This window comes from Cryptomeria japonica, chromosome 5 (genome assembly GCF_030272615.1).
Source record: "Cryptomeria japonica chromosome 5, Sugi_1.0, whole genome shotgun sequence".
In the NCBI taxonomy this organism is placed as follows: domain Eukaryota; kingdom Viridiplantae; phylum Streptophyta; class Pinopsida; order Cupressales; family Cupressaceae; genus Cryptomeria; species Cryptomeria japonica.
Window position 1 is genome coordinate 479410089 of NC_081409.1, and position 23152 is coordinate 479433240.

The 23152-nt window shown below is 35.7% G+C and overlaps 1 protein-coding gene across 1 annotated transcript in view; it reads right to left on the bottom strand.

Moving 5' to 3' along the window:
• The window catches only part of LOC131049734 (probable ATP-dependent DNA helicase CHR12), a 199935-nt gene extending 183439 nt beyond the window's left edge, over positions 1–16496 (bottom strand). Inside the window, exons 1-3 of the mRNA XM_057983800.2 lie at positions 16009–16496; positions 13614–13668; positions 9670–9734 (exon numbers count right to left, since the gene is read on the bottom strand). Of these exons, the coding sequence (XP_057839783.2) occupies positions 9670–9734; positions 13614–13668; positions 16009–16278 (390 nt within the window). The 5' untranslated portion in view covers positions 16279–16496. The remainder of the gene's footprint in view (positions 1–9669; positions 9735–13613; positions 13669–16008) is intronic.
• Between the last annotated feature and the right edge of the window lie 6656 nt (positions 16497–23152).

The window sequence follows — 23152 nt, forward strand, 5'->3', positions numbered from 1 at the left end:
ATTAATGGTTGAACCTTGGTTATTTTAATAAAGTGACTTTATTTTATGTACATGGAAAATTTATAAAGTGGCTCACTTTATAAGCAGGAATATAAAATAAAATATTATAAAATCACTTTATGAGCAAAAAGAAATTAGAATTTAAAAGGAGATTTTTAATATTTATAAATGAAATTCCGAAAAGTTGCAGGAGGGTTTTAAAGGAGGTTGCGAAAGCTCATTATATTATTCTTGACTCGATATTTTCTTGGAGAGCTTTGAGATCTTCTACTTTCAGTTCAGCAAACCCTAGGATGAACACCCTTGGGTTCTTTCTTGGTTGATTGGACCAAAACCCATTCTAGCCAACCTTGGTGGATTAGCTTAAGATTCATTGGGACGTCTATTGGATTGGATTTCAAAGTTTGGGCGTGTGAAACATATATTTACACTGTAGATTGAAGATTGCTAATTTTTGAAGATTTGCTTGGTTCTCCAATTTTTGGGATTAAAGGTTTTGATAGTGTTCATTTCTAGATATCATTCATAGTGAATAGTGTGTCTTTGCTGGGTGTGAAAGCTATCAGTGGATGTATTGCTATCAATATCATAGTGGAAAAAATGTTGTAAACTGATGCCACCAAGAAGTTTTCCATCTAACATTCTATTGCAGCTGCATTCAAACTGTTTGACGAATTGTCCGAGTGAATTACATGATCCATGGTATGATCTTATGATGGATTTATATCTAGAATCTTAGTTGCGGCAGTTATAAGTGTTTGCATTTCATAACACTCAATATTTGGCTTCCTGCAAAGTGGTTGACAAAATGTCTGGAAGTTCAAACTAGATATTCGGTCAAAATAACTTGGCAGGGATTATTGCAGTGGTATCAGAGCAGAGTACTCTGTCAGCCTATTTGGGTTGTGTGATTCAGAATATTTCAGAGGACTTCAGCAATGTTTCAGATGGGCAGACTTGTCTCTCATAAGAGAAAATCAAAATAAAATGCTTGAATCTCTTAGAGAGAGTCAAAATAAGATGATAAGAACTCTTCAAAAAATATTACAAAAAAAACAGGATGCGGAAGTGGTAATGTACCAAGGATTACCAAATGATTTTAAGAATCAAGTCCACTTTGATGATTTTTTCGGAATACTTGAAGAAGGAAATCAAAGCAAGATGAAGCTAGATAGCTATATTAGAAAATTAGGACAGGAAGAAAAAATCAGAAGTTATCAAAGAGATCACTGAGAAAGAAGTATTAGAATATTTTATTAGTATTTTAATGGTCATTATTGTAATTTTTTGCTTTATTTAGTTTTCTATTTTCAAAAGTGATTGTTTCTTTTTTAGAAACATCACTGTTTGTAATCGCCTATTTAAACAACTCTCTCATTGAATAAAGTTATCCAATTATTTTTCATGGTATCAGAGCATGGAAATAAAAAAATTGGGAATTTTTGTTATTCTAAAAATTTTCCGAATGGAACTTTCTGTGAAAAATTTCAAAGATTTTTTTAGTAAGATTTTTGTTATTCTAAAAATTTTCCGAAAGGAATTATTTTTTTAGTGGGAGTTTTAAAATAAATAAATAAAAAACTTTTTTCTGGGTGAATTTTTTTCTACTCGAGGAAAATGGTTATTTTTGCAAGGCTGGATTTTGCGATTTTCGCATGGCAGTTTTAGGTCGTTTTTAGGCCTGGTGTTTTTTCACACCTGTTTACGGCCTATCTGGGTCTTGCTCGGCTCCTATTTGTGGCAACACATGCACAAGGGCACGTTTTTTACGTCTGTTTTACGACTTTTCCTACAAAAATTGCGACCTATTTGTTTCACGTTTTCTGTATGCAATTTAGTTTTGCGTTTTTCTGCCTGATTCTCTATGTTACGCAATTTTCGGCAATGCAAAGTTTATCAGCGATTTGTTTTTTTCGAGCGGCGCGAATTTATCTATGAATTTTCGTTTTTTAGCCCGAGCCATTTTTCGCAACAGGTTTTAGCATGTGACAATTTTTCTACGACCGTTTTCAACGCCCTGGCCGACACAGTTTTTAATCGGATTTGCCCGCATTTTTGTTTGTTTTTTTCGAAGATCGATTTTTAAAACCTGCAACCAAAGGGGGTTTCTAATTTCTACCTATGGAATCTGTATTTTTTACGATTTTTTTTTTTTTTAAATGTGGCTTGGTCTACTATTAACTGGGTTTGTGCCACCAATGCCTAGGGTTTTCAACAAAATTTCTTAGGTTTTCAAAAAAATTCTGCGTTTTCCGAAAAGAAAATTGGGTTCTCATAAATCCGTACCAAATTTTGAGCCTATTTTTTAGATTTTTTGAAGTTTGTACCGACGATTCTTGAAGGTTTTTGACTGATTTTTGACAAAAAAATCAAATTTCTTTTTGACGTTGGAGTTTGACCACATTTTTCATGCATAAGAAAGCAAGAGGGATGGCGTTGTTGACCAACATCGTGTTGGAAGTCAATCAGAAGTTCAACGGCCAAAACTACAATAACTGGGAGTAGAGGATGCTCTCGATTTTTTAGTACCGATGTCTCGATTCGATTGTTCTAGGTACAACTACTCGTCCTACAGCGACAGGTACAGACCATGACAAATTTGATGGGCAAAATTGAGAGGTTGTCGTGCTCATCAAAATTAATTCCCCTGTCACTATTGTGGGAAGCCTGGTGTTATATCCCCCTATGGATATTAATTCAAATTATTCTAAATTTATATCCCCCTATGGATATGAACAATCTGCAAGAATTTAATCTCCAAAACATCCAATATTTTGCAGACAATTTTCAATTTAAAACTTTAATTGAAGTTTAGAACAAGCTCTGAAAATCATATGAACATTGCCATTGAATCTTCAATAGAAAAAAACAACAAAAATATCCAATCTCAACCACAAAATATACAGTCAAATTGAAATTACCAACAATATGAACTTGAAGCACAAAGTGAGACACCTAAGTGATATCTCCAACTGACAATGGGATTTCCTCCACTGCCTCCAAGCTCAAGGGTTTACCTCCTCAAACCTGCTAAAAGCCTAAGCTTCCCAGAATTCTCCAAGAGAGAACAATAACAAAGCAAAAACCAAGCATACCAAAATGAGCCTCTCCATGTACTTAAATAGCACATCCCTGTGACTCTTCACATATCCTCTGCCTATCTCTTGGAATTCCCCTATAATAATAAAGTGACTTTATTTTATAATATGATGTTGGCATCAAAGTCGCTTAAATCTGCTTTAATAAATAATTAAATTAAGTTGTCTTTTATGTTATTATGTTTTGACAACTTAAACTCAATTATTTAATCGATTTTCTAATGTCCCTAAAACGGGACATTACAATCCTCCCTCCTTAAAGATTGCTTGTCCTCAAGGAACCATAAAATTGCATACCAATACTAGGATCCCAAATCATCCTAAGGAGCACTATTCTACTAATCCATTGTGCCATACTAATTATCACATCTACATACCCAAGGTGAAGCAACATATCTTGGTCCACAAGAGTCGACGCACCAAACATGTCAATGTCTGGATCCCATATCAATCTGTAAAATCTGCTATAAGCAATGAAGGAGTTTGTCAACCAATCACCCTGAGGTAACCATCCATGCAATGTAGGACAACAAGACAATATGAAGATGAACCCCCACATGCAACACGAAAGGATACCAAACCTCGCTGCCATAACTCTGATCAGCAACATTAATGATTTCAAACATATCACCAAACCCATGCCAATCAAAAAAAAATCTCCCACACTCCAACTCTATCCAGAAGAAACTCCCCTCAACACTCCCATACCATTGAATCGCTGATGTATTCAATGCAAAATCAGGAAGTGCCATAAGATTCCAACTAGGACAGCCACTGGTCCATAAGAAATCAAAGAATATGAAGTTGCCAAGCAACAAAGAAAATTAATGTCCTAACAAGAGGAATAGGTAATAGTCTCAAGAATGAGGTGTGTATGCCAAGTTTGCCAACACTGCCCAACATTGTCAACTCTCGAGTGTTTGGTTCACTACAAATGTCATCAACAAAATCAACTTCTACACCAATGAATTGATCACCATAAACTGAAACTTCAGAACCAGTAAAGACCTGCTTATCATCATCCTAATGTGAAAGGGTTGTGACCTCACGATGATGTAATGACACCCTTGGTCCATCAGTGAGAACCGATCAGAGATATGTTCCATGGACCAGCGCGACCCTAGTTGATCAGGGAGAGAAGAATCATGAAGTGTGAAGTGCATTATGAACGGCTTGCACCTCAAACTTCTCTCGCAGAGAAGAATGCATTAACCAAATCTTCAAGACGATGAGGCTCCCTCTGAAGCTGAAATGTTATTTCCTCCTTTTAGAATAAGAACCCTTCTAAATTGACATTAGACCTTAGCTCCTCCCGAGGTGTCCCTATGTCAATTTCCGCAAAAGAAGCTAGATGAGTAGATCTGAATTTGCAATCTCGAGCAATGTGGCCATACTTGTCACACCTAAAACATTGAATGTGAGATAAATCCTCCTTCTTTTTCTAATCTGAAACAGAATCTGGTTCTTTGTCTCTATCCCTCTTTCTTCTTTTGCCACTTTCCATAGAAGTATGAGTAGCAAAGACTTGATTTTCCACATCATAATGGTTACACCCAATTCCTTTTGTTACCAACCTTGACTCTTCTTGAATACAATCAGCTTGAAGGCGATCAAACTTGGGTAGCTTGGATCTCCCATTGATGCTTTGAATGAAGGGTTCCCAAGTTTGAGGGAGACCATTAAGTGCCATCATAACAAGATCTCTGTCAGCAATATTGTCCCCAATAGTGCTCAACTGATTTCTCAAATCAGTAATCTTCATAAAGAATGAGATGATTGTTTCATCTTTATCCATTTTTACATTGTGAAGTCGTTGCCTTAAGGCAAGAGCTTTGTTGGTGTTGTTGATCTCATACATGCCTTCCAAGGTTCTGAACATATCTCTGGTTGAAGACATCTTGGAAATGATAGGTACAAGATGATCCTTCACGGAGTCAATCAGGATATTCTTTGCTTTGACAGCATTCTTTTTGATTTGGAGTTCCTCTTCTTGATCACGATCGATTCAAACCCGCTCTGATACAATAACCAGAAATAACACAATGATCACATAGAACACAAGAGTACCGTGGGAAAACCTCCCTCTTGGAGGTGAAAAACCCAACAACAAAATCTCAACTTGTATTAGGCAATAATCAGACTGTTTCTTTACAATTTTGCTTCAACACTTGAAGCAATATGAACAACAGAATGTAACTTTACACTAGAGCACACAATAGTATGAACAGCACCATGAAAATCTAAGTTATAACAAACTTATCTGCAATTATCCTTGACTGAGAATGATGCCCTAATCAGAGAGGACAATTCGCTAATTAAGGAGACTTGTAGCAGACCATGAATGAGGTTCGTTGTTCAAGCACAGATTCGCTAACCTGGGAGATGAGTTTGTTGATCTTGATAATGCAATTTGCTGTCTTAGAGATGTATTCGCTGTCTTGGATAAATTCGCTGCTGAAGGAGGATGTAATTCGCTGACTTGATGTGTGTCTTGATGCATGAATGAACCTTGCATATATATGTGCCTTGACCTCATTTGTACACCTCAGGTCGGCCTTGCAAATAATAACAATAATATGATTGCCGCCCATAATTGGGTCAGCCGTATAAGCATTTACAAGTTACATGTTTAACATAGGGTCAGCCCTATTCACACTTACAAGTTACATTTGCACATTACAAGTTTCAACGCCCATTATAGGCCCGGCTCAATTCACAAGTTACATCGCCCATTTAGGGCCAAACCAAAATACAAGTTACATATTGATTTTTGCAAATTAATGTGACTAAGGCCGATAGGCCAATTAGTCACCCATATGCTAGGTCAGCCCTAGAAGGAATCCGACCTAGCTACAAAAACATCAACATCAGAAGCAGGAGCAAGCTCATGTTGCAAAGCATTTTGAAGAGGAGTCGGCCTTCTATGCTTTTTGATAAGTAGATTTTTTCATCGGTTGGGTTTTCTAATTTTTCTCCACAAGAAATCATGAGGGGGTTTTGCTTGATTTTTTCCTAAACAATCAAGGAGTAATGTTTTGTTGTGTGATGTCTAGTGTTTTGCCGCGTGAAGTTTTTTTTGGTGGGTTTTATTCGATTTTTCTCCTCAAAAATTATGTTGGGTTTTGATCTATTTTGTCCTCGAAAATCATGTTTGTTATGGGACTTTTTCCCATGAAAGAATTTTTAATAAAAGAATATATAAATCAAAGCAATTAAAAAATATTATTATAATGAAAGGGTGTGATTTTTGGTAAACACCCTTGTCAAATTATATAAACATATGAATTAATAGAGAAGGTGCATATGGGAGAAGAAGAGAAGAGAAGGATAAATTAAAGGAAGCACAAGAGAGGGGATAGTTAAGGTCTGGTGGGTGGGCAGTGGGCATTGGAGAAGGGGCATATAGTGTGTGTCCAACCCGGAGTACAGTGTACATCCGGGAGTGTCCTGGCCAGGGCTGTGTTTATTTCATGCCGTGAAGGCATGTGGGGTTCTGTGTAAGAACCGTGTTTATTTCATGTCGTGAAGGCATGTGGGGTTCTGTGTAAGAACCGTGTCCTCCTGGAGTGCTCCCTTGCCTGGAAACCCTATACCTATAACTAATCCTCTGCGTGCAGGAAAGCAGCCTCTCCGTGATTTACAGATATGTATTAATCAATTTCATATTGTCATTGCCCTAATATTTCATTGCTGCAAATTATTATCTCAATGTTTTATTATTGATTATTCATGTATATACCTTTCTTTTAAATTATTTATCTTAAGTAAACTTAATATTTGATTTATTTAATCCGCTGCAAATACTAAATTAATCATAGGGGAAAAGTACCATTACAATGTTCTCTATTGGAGGGTTTTCTAATTTTTTTCCACAAAAAAATTATGATGGGTGTTCCTATTTTAGGGTTTTTTACCGGTTTTTTCCACAAAAAACAATGATTTGTAACTTTATTTTTGAAGGGTTTGTCAATTTTTCCTCATAATCCTAGTTTCAGGTTTTAGTATTAGAATATTTAATTAGTATTTAATTAGTATTGTAATTTTTTGCTTTATTTAGTTTTCTATTTTTGACTTCTATTTTTAGAAGAGGATGTTTCTTTTTTAGAAACATCACCATTTGTAATCACCTATTTAAACAGCTCTCTGATTGAATAAAGTTATCCAATTATTGTTCAAGAAGATCCAAAGGTATAGGAAATTACCTTATTTCCAAAGGTATGCATGACCAAGTTCCAAAATGATTTTACTGAAGGATTTAAAATTTTAAAGCTACGAATGATGGAACTGAACTATATGAGAATTTCATAACAGCAACCTTCAGCATGCTCCCTCCCTATTCTTGTTAGTATATTTCACTATTGCAGCTGCTATCCTACTTTCATATCACTGATTTTGGAAAAATCAGATTGTGGTTTATGGTTTTTAGTTTTGGACAGATGTAATTATGCTCAAATTGACATCAACGAATTAAGAGAAAGTGTTCGTAACTTGTTATTGAAAAGGATGATTATGGCTGCCAGCATTCATCACATTTGGGAAGTAGTGCAAGAGAAACAATTCAAATGTTTGGGAGCAATATTGATTTTGCGATGGAAACTTGTGATGGTGACTTGCTGAGTTATGCTTATCCTTTCCAAAATTTCCATGATTGTTGGATTTCTTTACAGTATAATGCAGAATGACAAATTTGCAAGTTTCAATTGTGTCAAAGTGGTGCTGCTGGTTCATGAAGGAGCACTCATAAAATTCATTTGGGATCCTGGCATTGGCATACAAGTTCAAATTGCTTGCGGACAAGCAATCTTTGGGAAGGAAGACTATAAAGTCTTCTTTTGCTGAGTAGCTGGAAGTGTCCTTTTAGCCTACTTAATTCCCATACACTAATTTTGGACTTTATTAGGGAACAATTAATTAATTTAATTTTATATTTAATTAATTAAAAGCTGAAAAATGGTTATTTTAATAAAGTGATTTTATTTTATGTCAATGGGAAATTTATAAAGTGGGTCACTTAATGACCAGGAATATAAAATAAATTATTATAAAGTCACTTTAAGAGCAAAAAGAAATTAGTATTTATAAAGTGATTTTTATAATTGAAATTCTAGAAAGTTGCATGAGGGTTTTAAAAAGAGGTTGTGAAACCTCATTTGATTATTCTTGACTTGCTATTTTCTTGGAGAGCTTTGAGAGCTTCTGCTTTTGATTCAGAAAACCATACAACAAAAACCCTTGGGATCTCTTTGGTTTATCCGTCAAAAACTTGTTTCTGCCAATCATGGTGGATTCGCTTAGGATTCACAGGTGCATCAATTAAATTGGATTTCAAAGTTTGTGCGTGAGAAAGATATATCTAATCTAGAGGTTTAAGATTGCTAGTTTTCCAAAGGTTTGCAAACAAAAAAAAAATCACTGATTCTCTAAAATTTGGGATTAAAGATTTTAATATTGTTCATTTTTTAATATCATTCGTAGTGAATAACTTGTCTTTCTTGGGCATGAATGCTATCAACGGCTGGGAATTCAAATACTTAATGCTAGGTGTGGCATCGTGAGCATTTAAAAGGGATTTCAAAAGGTATTTGCTGGGCGCAACCTTATGTGGTGTTGGCATGTGGGTTGCAAGTGTTCAACAGTAGCATTAAAAGGCCATGGGAGTCTTTGGAAACTTTTTCCACCACTGGTGCAGATCTGAGTAAAGTCCCAGGCAAGCTGTATGAGTCAATATTAATATTTGTAAACTGATGCTTATAATATATTTGCCAAAAGTTTGCATCTTGCATCCTATTGCAGCTGCATTCAAAATGTTTGACGAATTGTCCAGGGAAATTCCATGGTCCATGGTATGATCTTATGATGGATTTACAATCTAGAATCTTAGTTGCAGCAGTTTTAAGTGTTTGCATTTCATAACACTCGATATTTGGCTTCCTGCAAAGAGTTTGACAGACTGTCTACAAGCTGAAACTAATCATATTACAAGTTTGGTCGAATTAACTTGGTAGAGGTTATTACATCCCAGCACACTCTTCATGATCTGTTTAAATGTTAGTAATGATGCACTCCATTCAGCAGGCAAGCAAGGTCATCCAAGCATTTAGTCTCTGGTTTATATTTTACTATATTACTTCTGTCTAAATTCTCCAGTGTATCTAAACTTTTTAGATTTTAGTCAGGCCTGGAGTACAGGCAGGACTTAGCTATCTACAATCTACAAAAATTATTGTAGTTGTTTATGCCATCGGTATGGTTCAGAAGAGTATTCTTAAGGTCCTGAGAAATGTACAAAGACCAATATTAAGCCTGCCTAAAAAATAAAGTGTAAACATGAAGGGCATATAAAGGTTTCTTACTATTTCCTTCTGCAAAATATTGGGTTTTTCGTGTTATGCAGTTAACGACTTAATATTTAGTTATTCTATTAGCAAAAGAAGAGAAATATGCACAAATAGAAAAAAGCCTAACATAGTGAAAAGCGTACTTGTATAACTAGACTTAGATGAAAAGGAGCAGTACACTCCCAACTCCAAGTAATAGAACTGTAACCAGATGTGACAACAAAAATGGTTACCTCTTGAATTCTTGTTTCATGGGAACCTTCTCTTGCCGCAGCCTTTCCATCATACACATTGCCATCTGAAAATGGGATGAAGATGACAAAGAAAGCAAATCAATGCCCACTGAAGGTGCAACGTCTATAATTGTCACATGCTACATCACAAAAGTAAAAAGCATATTCTTGTTCTTTAATGCCTCTAATCTTGTAAGGACAGACATTCCAAACTACACTTATATTTGAAATTTGAATCAATAATATATAATTCTTAACCCTTCAATAGAAAATCTTAAGGGATTAGCAAAATGGATCAAAAAATGAAACAACTTAAAATCCTATACATTAACTATTATAAAGAATTCCACCTGTTAAAGGGGTAAGAGACCGAAGGTTGGGAAACTGAGAAGTCAATTTTGATTAGGCATCAAACAAGAGCCCAGAGGTTTAAGGTGCTAGATGCATTATAGCCGTCATTGATCGATATGATGGTGAATCGGGGGAGGACTGATTTTCAACACCTACAAAGTATTTTCAAGTCCCAGACGGACAATTTGGTGCACAGGTTTCAAAATTCATTACATCAACATGGGTGTTCATTATGAAAAGGTTGGGAGACTGAGTACCAAACAGCCTCACCCATCGAGGAATATATGGGAAGTCGATTTTGATTAGGCATCAAACGAGAGCCCAGAGGTTGAAGGTGCTAGATGCATTATAGCCGTCATTGATCAATATGATGGTGAATCAAGGGAGGACCAATTTTCAACACCTACAAAGTATTTTCAAGTCCCAGAAGGACAATTTGGTGCACAGGTTTTGGATTTCATGACATCAACATGGGTATGAATGCAGAACAACCATGCCTTCTATTCTCACAACAATGTGCCTTAGTTGTAGATCCACTTATGGGCCTATGTATCTCTTGTTACGAGTTGGTCTTTGTTCATATTTCAAAGCAAGCTCATCTGGGTCGAGTTGTGAATCTTCCTCATATTTGTGTATATGAATGTAATCAGTTTTGGATTTGTTTGAAATCTTTCGTGGCTTTGTAAATTTCTCATAAAATCAATATAAGTGATTACATTTTTCCCTTTACTCTAACCACTCTCCATTTCTATTTATAAGTTTTTGGGGATCAAAGGAATCCCTAAGTTCAAATGTGTTTTTCTTTGTGTTGACCCATGTTAGTTTGTATCCAAGAGGTGTTGTAAAACATATCTTGCTTTTGTGCAAATATATGGCAAAGCAAAAATATTTCAAGGTTAATCTGTGGGGCTCTTGAAACAGTTGTGGATTATTCAATAGAGGTGCATTTTTGGGGTAGAAGGGTATTTGAAGGTTTAAGCTCTATAGGATAGAGCCAAGCACATTAAACTCGTCAAATAGTTAGGGTTTACTTTGTCATCAGGGTTTCCCCTGGATTTGACTCTGTTGCAAGAATAGACACCGGTCTAATGATTGAAAGCTATCCATTGACTCAATTAAAAATCAAGAAAAATCATTTTAAACCTTTGTAATACCTTTGTAATAAATTGTTTGTAGTTTATTTGTTCTGCAATACAGTCCATTGCTGTAGATCTCTGATAAAACAATTGTGATCCTGTAACCAATTAAACCATTAGAGGACTATTGAGTGATGTATGTGACTGGGTTAATGATGTTGTAAGCAGATAACAATGAATATATTTATAGGGATTTGTGACCAAGTTTCATCTTAAGTCCATCATTTAACCTAGCTGCCTAAGGTAAGACATCTGTAATTAGTATGTGCAAGCAATCCTCCGTAAAGAACAGCTATCAAAGCTAAATACAAAAGTCATCTTTGTATGTTGATTTGTTTTAATCTTTTTATTTGTTCATTGTGAAAGGATCTCCAAGAACACCCTCCCAAGCTTGGCAAGGCTCAAAAAGCATAAGAGATCTTTATTCCTCTTGTTCATTAGCCTTTTCAACCCCTTATTTGAGGATAAGCATCTTCTTATTTGATAAAATTGGTCACCTTGACTATAGTCTAGTGAGATCCTTAAGGTTAGGGGCTGACACAAAAAAGAATACCAACAGAGCCAATTTGACCTTCGATTGGAATTGAACTCAAGCGATCATAGAGGGTAAGATTCGGAGCATCAAGATAAGGGAAGAAGCTCCTTGTTATTCAAATGGGATTGTGCATTCCTAAAGGGAACAATTGGAAAGGTCATGGTAGTCATGGGTTTGGTCAGGGAATCACGGTAGTTGCAGGCTTGCTCATGGTAGAGAGAGGTAAATTCCAAGAACAATTGTGGCTAGCATTTGAGCGATGGGTTGGCAACAAATGTGAGGCAATCCTTTGAGCAGGTTGGGATGGTTGCAAGAGATAACAAGCAGCAAGTTGTAGCGTTGGACAAAAAGATAGTAGCTATGCCCATTGTGAGGTTGGAATAGGGTTTGAAAATAAGCCAAGATGTCAATCCTTGTGCCCCTTGGGAACCCTAAGACCCCAGCTAGCCATGGTTTCATACTTTTCAGGCTAGTCCTTTTCTTTCATGCTGTCCTGTAGTGGTCTTTTATATGTATTGCTTTTTTGACAGTACACCCTTATTATCGATTTCATATTTCAGCTCTAACCATGTGTCCCATATGGCATCTTCTGTCTTTTACTATCTTGGTTTTTAATATTACAGTTGCAGCCTTAGCTACATGTTCAAGCTATATACACCTAGGGAAACTTTTCATGGCTGCAGGGTCCCCAATATAATTCATCATTTTAAGTATAAAGAAATACTACAAAGAATGATTGGCATAAGTAGATCACCCCTAAATCAAATGAATACAGAGAAATACCTATAAGTTAAACCAAAATGATTTCAAGCATCCTGATAATCCCAATAGGGATGAAGGGGTTCAATTGAGTGGTTCTTGGAAACTGATCGTTACTATGCTCAAGGCACATATAGGCAATATTTAATAAACATGAGAAAACTGACATTTATTTGATAATGTCAATGAAATATTAGTGATTGGACATTTATCTATTCACAAGATTGTAATCCATATTATCTACATAAGGTGCCCATTTGTTTGATCTTATAATTAATCCTGATGATCGACCACAGGGTGTGGTCTAACCAGCACGTTGATTATTATTTTAAAAAATTCTCAAATTTTGCAGAAGTTTAGGTCATCTAATAATAAGAAAATTAACAAACTTAAAATTCTCAAAATTTGTGGTGTATTCTAAACAGTCGGATTACATAAGCACTGCCAGTGCCTTTTCTTATGCTCATCTAGATATTACAGAGAAAAAGTTAACAGAACATAGGACAATAGTCCCGAGAATTATTAAAAGAGGATAAAATGTAGTTGAATCCAGATATACTATTCAAAAGGCTTATCTATGAAAATTTCAAAACTTTGTTAGAAAATCATGTTTATGAACATGGTACACAATTATAAACAGGATTTATTTTCATTTAATATGTGCAGATTAATTCTGTAGAAGAAGCCAGTCATAAGAAAAGGGAATCCATGAAATAACAGCTAGAAACATCTATTAGTAAAATTTAAACAAAAACAACATAAAGGTTGCAGTACAAATTTGTGCTACCATAAAAATATTTCAATACAAGACTGCAGAAAAGGAATCTATAGTAAACACAATTACTACTGCCAAGAGTTCAACTAGATGTCACAGTTTAATAATATCAACGCTAATGTCTAAGCATTAGTAACCAGAACTGATAGCTTAAGTATCAGTAATATGCTCCAGATATGTTGATTCTGTATATAGCTGCATTATGAAAGGAAGAATTACTTCGCTGATGCAGGTTTTGTATAAGAAATTCTACAAGTTCCCCTAAAAGGAATTATCAATACAGGCAATATGTAATTTATAACCATAATGCAGCCAGGTCTAACAGAGTAATGACATCAAAAGCCAAAGTTTTTAGAATTGCAATTATGAAAAAGTCTAGATTATGTACTTTGTAACACAGCATGTGAAGTTCCATTTGCCTGAATATCATAAGTGTAACAGTTCTGCATTGCAAACAATACAAGACCAGTTAGCAGAAATATATTGTAGAAAACAAATTTAAAACTGCATTAAAATCACACTGCTTATGACAGGTAGTGATATTTCTCAAGCAAAATACAATGAATTAATCTCCTCTAAGTACTATGTTGCACAAGTTCATAAGATCATCAAAAATGAATGAACCAGTGTTTATATATCATCAAGCATACTAAAAGTATCAACAAACGCAACTTATTTTTATTAGACCATTGAATAAGGAATTGTCTGCAAAAAATTCTGCCAAGTAGAGGGCTGTATTGAACAACAGGATACGATAATACATGAAAGAAAGAAAAATTCAGATACTCAAGCAATTTTCAGATTGTGCCAGTCAATTTTCAGATAGAAGAAATGTTCATGGAGGGCATTAATTATTCAATAAATTAACATTTTACAAAATTGCATTAAAAATAGAAAAGCACTGCTAAATATACTTCATTACAGCACAAAACTGGATCTGAGTGTGTACCTTCCCAATTGAGAATCTGTTAATCAAGGATCCTGATCAAAATTCTTAATTCTCCCGGTGCCAATTCCCATTACTGCAAATCTTGTTGGACTTGTTTTCCCAATAAGAAATAAGAATTGTAGATATTAAGGTATTAACTTGCTAGAACAAATTTACTGCGTACAAGTCACATTATTCCATTTAATGACAAACAGCAAAGTGCTTAAAGAAAATTTTTAAGGTCCTTAAGGCTTGGAGCAGGACATATCTTTTAACTTTTTGGTAGCTTATGCAAGCATTTTGTGAAGTCTCCTTTTGACCAAGTACAGAGCTCAAACTGCACTATGAAGTCTTCTAATCCTGAATTTGGAGCTGACAAACCTCTCAAAAAGGTTTCTTCCTATTCACCAGAAAGTTCTATCCAGGTTTTTAATGTCTCCTTTACTGTCCCAAACACTATATGTCCTTAGGAGATTCAGACTCGAATGTAAAATAGGATAGTAGTCCAGTTTCTTCATTCTAAATTTTGGTTTACGTGATCCAATTATCACTTAAATTAGCCATTATGAGGCAGGATTAACATCTATTCTTTGCCACTTTGTCAGACTTCATATTGTTTCTTCTTTCCATTGTATGTTTTTGAAATACATCTTTTATCTTACTCTTTTGTTAAGCACTTTTGTTGTGTTTTATTTTAAGGTAGCGGTCATCTGTTTATAAAATGATTAAGATGTAGAATACAGTCACGAAACTCAAGGCTAACAGATGACTCGGCAAGTCAATGAACAGGAACTGACTCGCCATCTCATCCGAGCTGTTGCCTAACCGTAACGTGGAGCAATTTCTGCAAACAAGCACCAGTCAAAAATTCAAAAAGCTCCTGCATCCTGCAATAATAGACTGGAAACAAAGCATTTTCTTCAAAAGCTGACTCAAATTCGGAAGAACGTGGCAACCACTCATGACAAGTATTGGCATTGTTATTATAGCACAGATTTTATTTGCACTATGATTCTGCTGCCTGGAAAAGCAGCCAAAGCTTGAGGGTTGTAAACAACCCTAACTCACTAAATTCCCAGCTGATTAAAAACTAGCTACATTCAAAGTCCGGTTCCCATCGTTTCATGTGGACTAACCAAAGCAAAATGAGCATTGACCTAATAAATGTTTTTAGAGACTGACCGCCAATTGCCCAGAGAAAATTATATACTGGGATTTCATTTCACCCTCCTTCAGCTATTCAGGATATATTAAGTATAATTAAATTCTAATTTCAGAAATTGGTACAGTCTGGTTTTACCAAAATGTCAGAAGTCTAACTCCCCATAACACAGGAATAATTGCCCTGATTAGTGGGCATGGAAAATAGCCCACAATAGCCTTAGAAGATGGCTCACAGTGGTTCCCTTTAGGCTTCCTACGGCATAATGCCATTAAAATGTAAATTTCAAATTGCCTATGGATAGGATTGAATAGAAAATGTACAGCAGTAAGAATTCTTCACTAATGATTTGGATTATTGTCAAACTTAGGGCCGCCTCTCTTGCTATTCCTCCTCTAAAAACACATGACAAATGCCAATTTGAAAAAAAGGTCTGATGTGACTGAATCAACAATATTATATAGAGCAGCGAAACCAGGCTGAGAGATTTTACAAATTGCCAAAATAATATTAATATAAGATATAAGCCCAATTATCCTGCATATCTATTGCGGAAGAGCTTAAACAGTCCGCATTTAACAAACAACATATCCGATGTCTATTTGAAGCCTTTTACTACTTGAAGCTAATTACCGAAGCCATAGCATTAAATATAAAAATCAGAAGAAACGAAAGAAATCCTCGATAATACACCTTTTTTTGAGGAAATTCATCTTCATCATCAAGATGATGTTGTTGGCGACGGCTACAGGGCGAATGGTGATAAATACCAGTGATATGGTGAAGTAAATGGTGAGGAAGAGGCAGATTCCTGGAAACAAGACTCAAGGCTGAGAGCAGTGTTTTGATTTTTTCAACCTGTTCCAGACCTTCATCCTCCTCTTCCTCGTCATCATCATAATCGATGTGAGATGGAGAAGAGATATCAATCGGATGATGACGACGTTGTTCCCCCTGCGCCATTATGTGTTGCAAATGCCTCAGGCCCGTCTTCGCTGCGCCAAGCACACAATCACTTCAGCTTCACTTCAGCTTAATCGTTCTTCAATTCTACCCGTCAGAACAAGTTAACAATAAAAGCCAGCTTGCTATGGATAAAAGTAAATTCAGTAGGCTATTCTTAATTTCACGAAAACCCAATTTCTCTCTCTCGCACCAAAACGCTCCCTAAACCGCCCTTTTCTATATGTATTATTGAACAAAATTACAAACGCCCAAATAGGCGACCCTCACCTTACAAATTACACGTCACTATAACTACTACTAATAATAAAACTAGTATATTTAAATATACCTAGGTAAATTATGTTGAGATATAGAAGGGAATATGACTATTGCAACTTAATTTTATTGATTGTTTCTTTTTAAATATTATGGCACTCTTCCAATATCATTTGAATGTAACGGTTTCATATAGTTGAAAACAAGTGGCCAAAATTCTATTTTATTTGGAGTAATAAAATAACACCTCCACAAAAACCAAAAGATAGCATATTTATGCATTTACCCATCATTTGCATGTCAAATTGTTTCTAAATAGAATTTTTGTTTTAAGAAATAGCACGTATGATTTTTTAAGTGTTCCAATTTGATATTTTAGGGTTCAAATATAATTGTATCTGGTTATATTTTAAAATTTTAAGGTTAAAAATTAATTATTATATGTGTTTTCAATTAAACATTAGGATTTTAAAAAATAATTGTTTAAAGTTCAATTTGACATTCTAGAGTTAAAAATAGTTTTAGGAAAAGAATATTTTCTTTTAAAATGTGGATGGAATTTTTCAAAGTAATGTATCTCTCAATTTTAAAATCTATTTTTTCTAATGTGAATCTAGGCAAGTGTAATATTATATCTAGATGTTTATATGATATCACTTATTTTTTACATATATTATTTTTCTTAATATGCAATCGAAGGTCAAAACACCTTGAGATAAAAAAATTCAAAAACAAAAATAAATAACAAGTTTTTTGAAGATAAATTACAACACTTGTATACAACAACTAGGTCAAGCAAAATAACACTAATAGAACATAAATAAATTTAAAAAAGGGGGGGCGAGGGGAGCGACGAAGAAATGAATGTTGGTAAATACAAAACATTATCATGGGTCAATAAAGTGAAGATTATCTTATTCAAGTAGCCAAAAACAAGAAAAAAATGGCACAAGTTTAAAGGTTAACCACCTAGTCAAACAAGTTCATACTACTAAAATTTGAAATACAAGGAGATTGGAACCATGAAGAAGGCAAAAGGAAGATATATCTAGTATCACATCAACCCCTCTACCTAGTTAACAAGAGCTATTAAATGCTAAACATAGACTAGAATGTATGGAAGTCGGGGAGGAAGATAATAACTACAAGATTCATATATCACAACAATAAACCAATCTCTAGTAGAGGACAACAAAGTGTTAAAGGAACTAGTGAAAATGTTCCAAGAGACCTTAAAGGTAGGAAAACATGAATGGCAAATATGAAAACAAGCCTAGCAAATTACACAAGGATCAAAAAACAAGTGGGCATAGGCTTGACAAATCTAAAAGTGGAAAAGGATGAAACACAATTACCAAGAAGCAAATATTTGAGTAATGGGAAGTAAAATAAAGCAACATGGGGGCATTTAAAGGAGAGAAAAACATGGGTTCAAATAGTGAAAAGTCTAATAGGCAAGTATAAAATATCCTAGAACATAACAAAGAGAAAAGCAAGGCATGAAAGATTAAAACATAATTATCAAAAGATAAGAGACTGTGACAAAGTTGAAAGCATGATTAATCTTACAAAAGTTTTTCTTAGAGACGGACTACAATGAAAAGAGAAAAGTTGCGAAACAAAAAGGGTTGAAAATTCAAAGGAAGGTAGTAATGGGCTCGTTAAAGTTGACTTGATGAGAATAGAGTACAACAACCTACTTCTAAGAAAGAAGAGTCTTTTAAAAAGCTTGTGTTTCTTTCTAGATGAAAACATAACCTCAATGCAAGAAGAGGTGTGAAGGGTTGAATTAGCTAGAGTAAGAGCATGTTGGGTGAAAAATTGTAAACTCGAGGAGGTTTACTACATGTGGATTTTCACCTTAGTATGCAAGACAATATCTCTCAGAAGGCAAGATATAGTCTCTCCTATTTATAAGGGAAGGCTCCCCCTTTTTACTACAGCCTATATCTTATATTATTCTACTTGCTAACTTTGCACTAATCTAGGGTGATACAATTACTTCACTCTCTTTTTTCAAAGTAAGTATTTTTCCAATTCTCTATCTAGATGGATTTCCTTTCTTAATACTCAAAACAATTCTCACTTGCAGTAATTCAAAAATATATACTAATTAAAAGCAAAGTGTCCATGAAAGTACATAGCCTCTCATTGCTTCCTTTTCTGAAAATGACTTATGGGATTTGGAAAATAGAAATGAAGCTCAAATTCTTCACTTTACCATTATCCTATCAACCTCTTTATATATAACTCTTTTTAACCAATATTTTTCCAAATAACAAAAGAAGCACCAAGTCTTTATGTTGTTACTTGCACACAATTTAAAGCTTTCTCCAAGAATAACAAAGAAAAGCACAAAATATTTGAATGATTATCCACACACAAATACTATTTCCAAATTCTCAAAGTAACATAAAGTTTACCTAGTAAATCTGAGCGGCTCTTCTATATCACACAATTCACACTACTCAACTCAATCTCTTCAAGAATATATAACATAAATGACATAAGAACGTCCATATCATAAACAAAGATGATTCCAACAAAAAGTTTGAAAGCCAAATTTTGTCTTCTTATTTTGATTGCGCTTGCAAAATCACAATTTGAATACAAAGTCTCACTTTGCTTTTCACTTTGGGAGAGTTTTGTTGCATAGAAATAAAAGATACTAATTGCAAATAGCAGCCTCATATATATAGGTGATGTGCAATGAGCAAAAATAGGAAAATTACAACTAATTAAAGACTAAGTCAAAGAAAGAGTTTGATTTGACTTAGGACTTATACACTCCTAAATGCAAAACTATATTATGCAAAATGACACTAGAAGTGTGGATCAAAATTACAAAATGATATTAGACTAAGAGTGCATAAAACTGACTAAGTAACTAGAGCATCATTTTGTGTATCATCATCTCCATCCTTCTTTAGAAATTAGGATTGAGAGAGAGAGAGAGAGAGAGAGAGGGAGAGAGAGAGAGAGAGAGACTGAGAGAGAAGGGGATAGGAAGAGAGGGAGAGAGATAGGGAAAGAAAGAGAAGGGAGAGAGAGTGAGAATAGGATTGAGAGAGAGAGAGGATAGGAAGAGAGGGAAAGAATAGGATAAAGAGAGGGGTAGGGAGAGAGAGTTATAGATAGAGAGAGAAGGGGATAGGAAGAGAGGGAGAGAGATAGGGGAAGAAAGAGAAGGGAGAGAGGGTGAGAATAGGATTGAGAGAGAGAGAGAGAGGAGGGAGAGAGTTAGAGATAGAGAGAGGAGGGAGAGAGTTAAAGACAGAGAGAGAAGGGGATACGAAGAGAGGGAGAGAGATAGGGGAAGAAAGAGAATGGGGAGAGAGAGAGAGAGAGAGAGAGAGAGAGAGAGAGAGAGAGAGAGAGAGAGAGAGAGAGAGAGAGAGAGAGAGATTAGGGAGAGGGGGAGGGAGAGAGAGAGAGTAGGGGGTAGGAAGAGAGGGATAGACTATGATAAGGGGAAGGGAGAGAGATTTAGAGACAAAGAGAGAAGGGGATAGGAAGAGAGGGAGAGAGATAGGGAAAGAAAGAGAAGGGAGAGAATAGGATTATGTGTGTGTGTGTGTGTGAGAGAGAGAGAGAGAGGGAGATTGGGAAAAGGAGAGGGGGAGAGGGAGATTGGGAAAAGGAGAGAGAGAGAGAGAGAGAGAGAGAGAGAGAGAGAGAGAGAGAGAGAGAGAGAGAGAGAGAGAGAGAGAATAGGATAAGTAGAGGGGGTTAGAGAGAGAGAGTAGGGGGAGAGGGGGTAAGAGAGAGAATAGGGGATAAGAAGAGAGGGAGAGAATAGGATAAGGAGAGGGGGAGAGAGAGAGAGAGAGGAGATTAGGAGAGAGGGAGAGGGAGAAGGAGAAGAAGAGAGAGATAGGGCAAAGATGGGGAGAATAGGATAGAGAGAGAGGGGGGGAGATGGGGAGAGAGACAAAGAGAATGGGCTAGGAAGAGAGGGAGAGAATAGGATTGGGAGAGGGGGAGGGGGAGAGAGTTAGAGAGAGAGAGAGAGAGAGAGAAATTAGGGGGTGGGAAGAGGGATAGAATAGGATAAGGAGAGGGGGAGGGAGAGAGAATTAGAGACAAAGAGAGAAGGGGATAGGAATAGAGAGAGAGAGAGAGAGAGAGAGAGAGAGAGAGAGAGAGAGAGAGAGAGAGAGAGAGAGAGAGAGAGGGAGCGAATATGATAGGGAGAGGGGGAGGGAGAGAGAGTTAGAGTAGAGTAGGGGTAGGAAGAGAGGGATAGAACAGGATAAGGATAGGGGGAGGGAGAGAGAATTAGAGACAAAGAGAGAAGGGGATAGGAAGAGGGGGAGAGATAGGGAAAGAAAGAGAAGGGAGAGAGAGAGAGAGAGAGAGAGAGAGAGAGAGAGAGATAGAATATGATAAGGAGAGGGGGAGGGAGAGAGTGTTAGAGATAGAGAGAGAAGGGGATAGGAAGAGAGTGAGAGAGATAGGGAAAGAAAGATAAGGGAGAGAGGATGCGAATAGGATTGAGAGAGAGAGAGAGAATAGGATAAGGAGAGAGGGTGAGAGAGATAGTTAGAGAGAGAGTAGGGGGAGAGGGGGTAAGATAGAGAACAATGGATAAGAAGAGAGGGAGAGAATAGGATAAGGAGATGGGGAGGGAGAGAGAGGGGGGAGAGGGAGAGGTAGGATGGGAGAAAAAGAGAGAAGGGGGAGAGGGTGATAATAGGATAGGATAACGCGAGAGAGAGAGAGAGAGAGAGAGAGTAGGAGAAGGAGGAGAGGGTGAGAGACATGAGGTAGTGAGAGAACGAGAAGGAGAAGAGGGTGAGAGACTCGACAAAGAGAGAAGTGTGAGGGGAGAGAGATGAGATAGAACTCAAGGAGGATAATTAGGGCTCAAAATAGACAGAGACGGTGAGGGGAGAAGGAAGACGAGAGAGAGGAAAAGAAGAGACATGCATGTATACAAACATATATGCATATATCTATATAAATATATGTATATATAATTATAGATATGCATATATACACACATAAACACATATTATATGTGTATGTCTATATGTATGTGTAGTAAATGCTAAGTTTACAAGCATACATTTTGATGTCTTCATAACCTGTACGGGTTTTGTGAAACTCAAAATGATGTTATGTTTTTCATAACCCGTACTGGTTTACTGAAACTCGAAATCATGGTTTTTCATAACCCATATGGGTTTTGAGAAACTCAAAATGATGTTTTTCATAACCTGTACTAGTTTTGTGAAAGTCAAAATGATGGTTTTTCATAACCCGTACGGGTTTTGTGAAACTCAAAATGATGGTTTTAGTTCTACATAACCCTACAGGTTATGTAGAACTATAAATGGTACTTTTTTTTTTGTTCAAAACCCGAGCAAACCATCTTGCACATTAGCAACCGTGCGGGTTTTGGCTTGGTAAGAGGGTTGGAAAACGACCCTAAGGCTTGCAAGCTCATTTTCCATCCATTTTTGTCCCTTTACACATTTTTTCATCTTCCAACATGATTTCTCGACTTCATCATCATCAAGTTTACAAATGATCAAGTGGGTATCTCTAAAATTACCACCATAATCTCACACGTCTTCTCAGCTTTCTGACCATATAATTTTTTGTATTTTTGGACAACATTAGCATAGTAAACTTTAATTTTCTTTACCAGTGCCTTGACAATCCTCACAAACATACGTCTACCATTTTTTTAATAAATTTTGATGTAGTTTACCAAATTCAAAATAAATTACATATTATTGTTCTACACTAGATTCTGTATAATTTTTAAAAAATAAGTTTTCATTTTCGATTATTTTGATGCAAGTTATGCCCAACGCACGAACAGGTACCAAATTTTCAAGATGCGGTCACTTCAATAAATCATTAAAAGAAAAATACTCAACGAAAAAATACACAACTTCTAGATCTCTAACTTACCTATCATCCTACCAAAGGGTTTTGCAAAATACTAAATCAAACTATATATTTTGTGTAGCGCATGAAAACAACTATGTTATGTTTTTCTGAAAAAATCAGGAACAATTTTTCGTGCAAGAGAGGTTTGACCCTCTTAATCTTATCCAATTTTAAAAAACTTTAGTAGTTTAGAAACTAGATTTAGGGTACTAAAATTCTTATTCTTTTCTTAACTTCTAGTTTTGAGTGCGTGACCTTCAAATATCTTTTTGAAGTTCAAGTTTACCTGTTTTCAGAAGAAGAAAAAAAGTGGCCACTTATACCCCCCTTTTTGTTCACATCTTGGTGCACTTACCCTGAATACCTGAATAACTAAATCTGGGGAGAAAAAATTGTGTTCTTCATTAAACATTTTGCAAGGAAATTCTATGATCTTGGCCAAGATTTCTTTGATAGTATTCTCACTTGTCTTTCTAGCCTTTTTAATGTCTTCAACAAACCTCCAAAACTTCCATTCTACGTTTTAGAATTTCCTTATGCTATACATATAATTTTCTTGAAGGAATGACACCATTATCAACCAAAACATCCAAGTGGAAATCCCTCAACCTGAGCCAAGCTTCAAAGTTCTTTTCATGTGTTTCAATCCCTTGTGTTAAAACATAAAGTGTTGTATCAAACTCAAATTCAACACCTTGAATACTGTCGATCAACT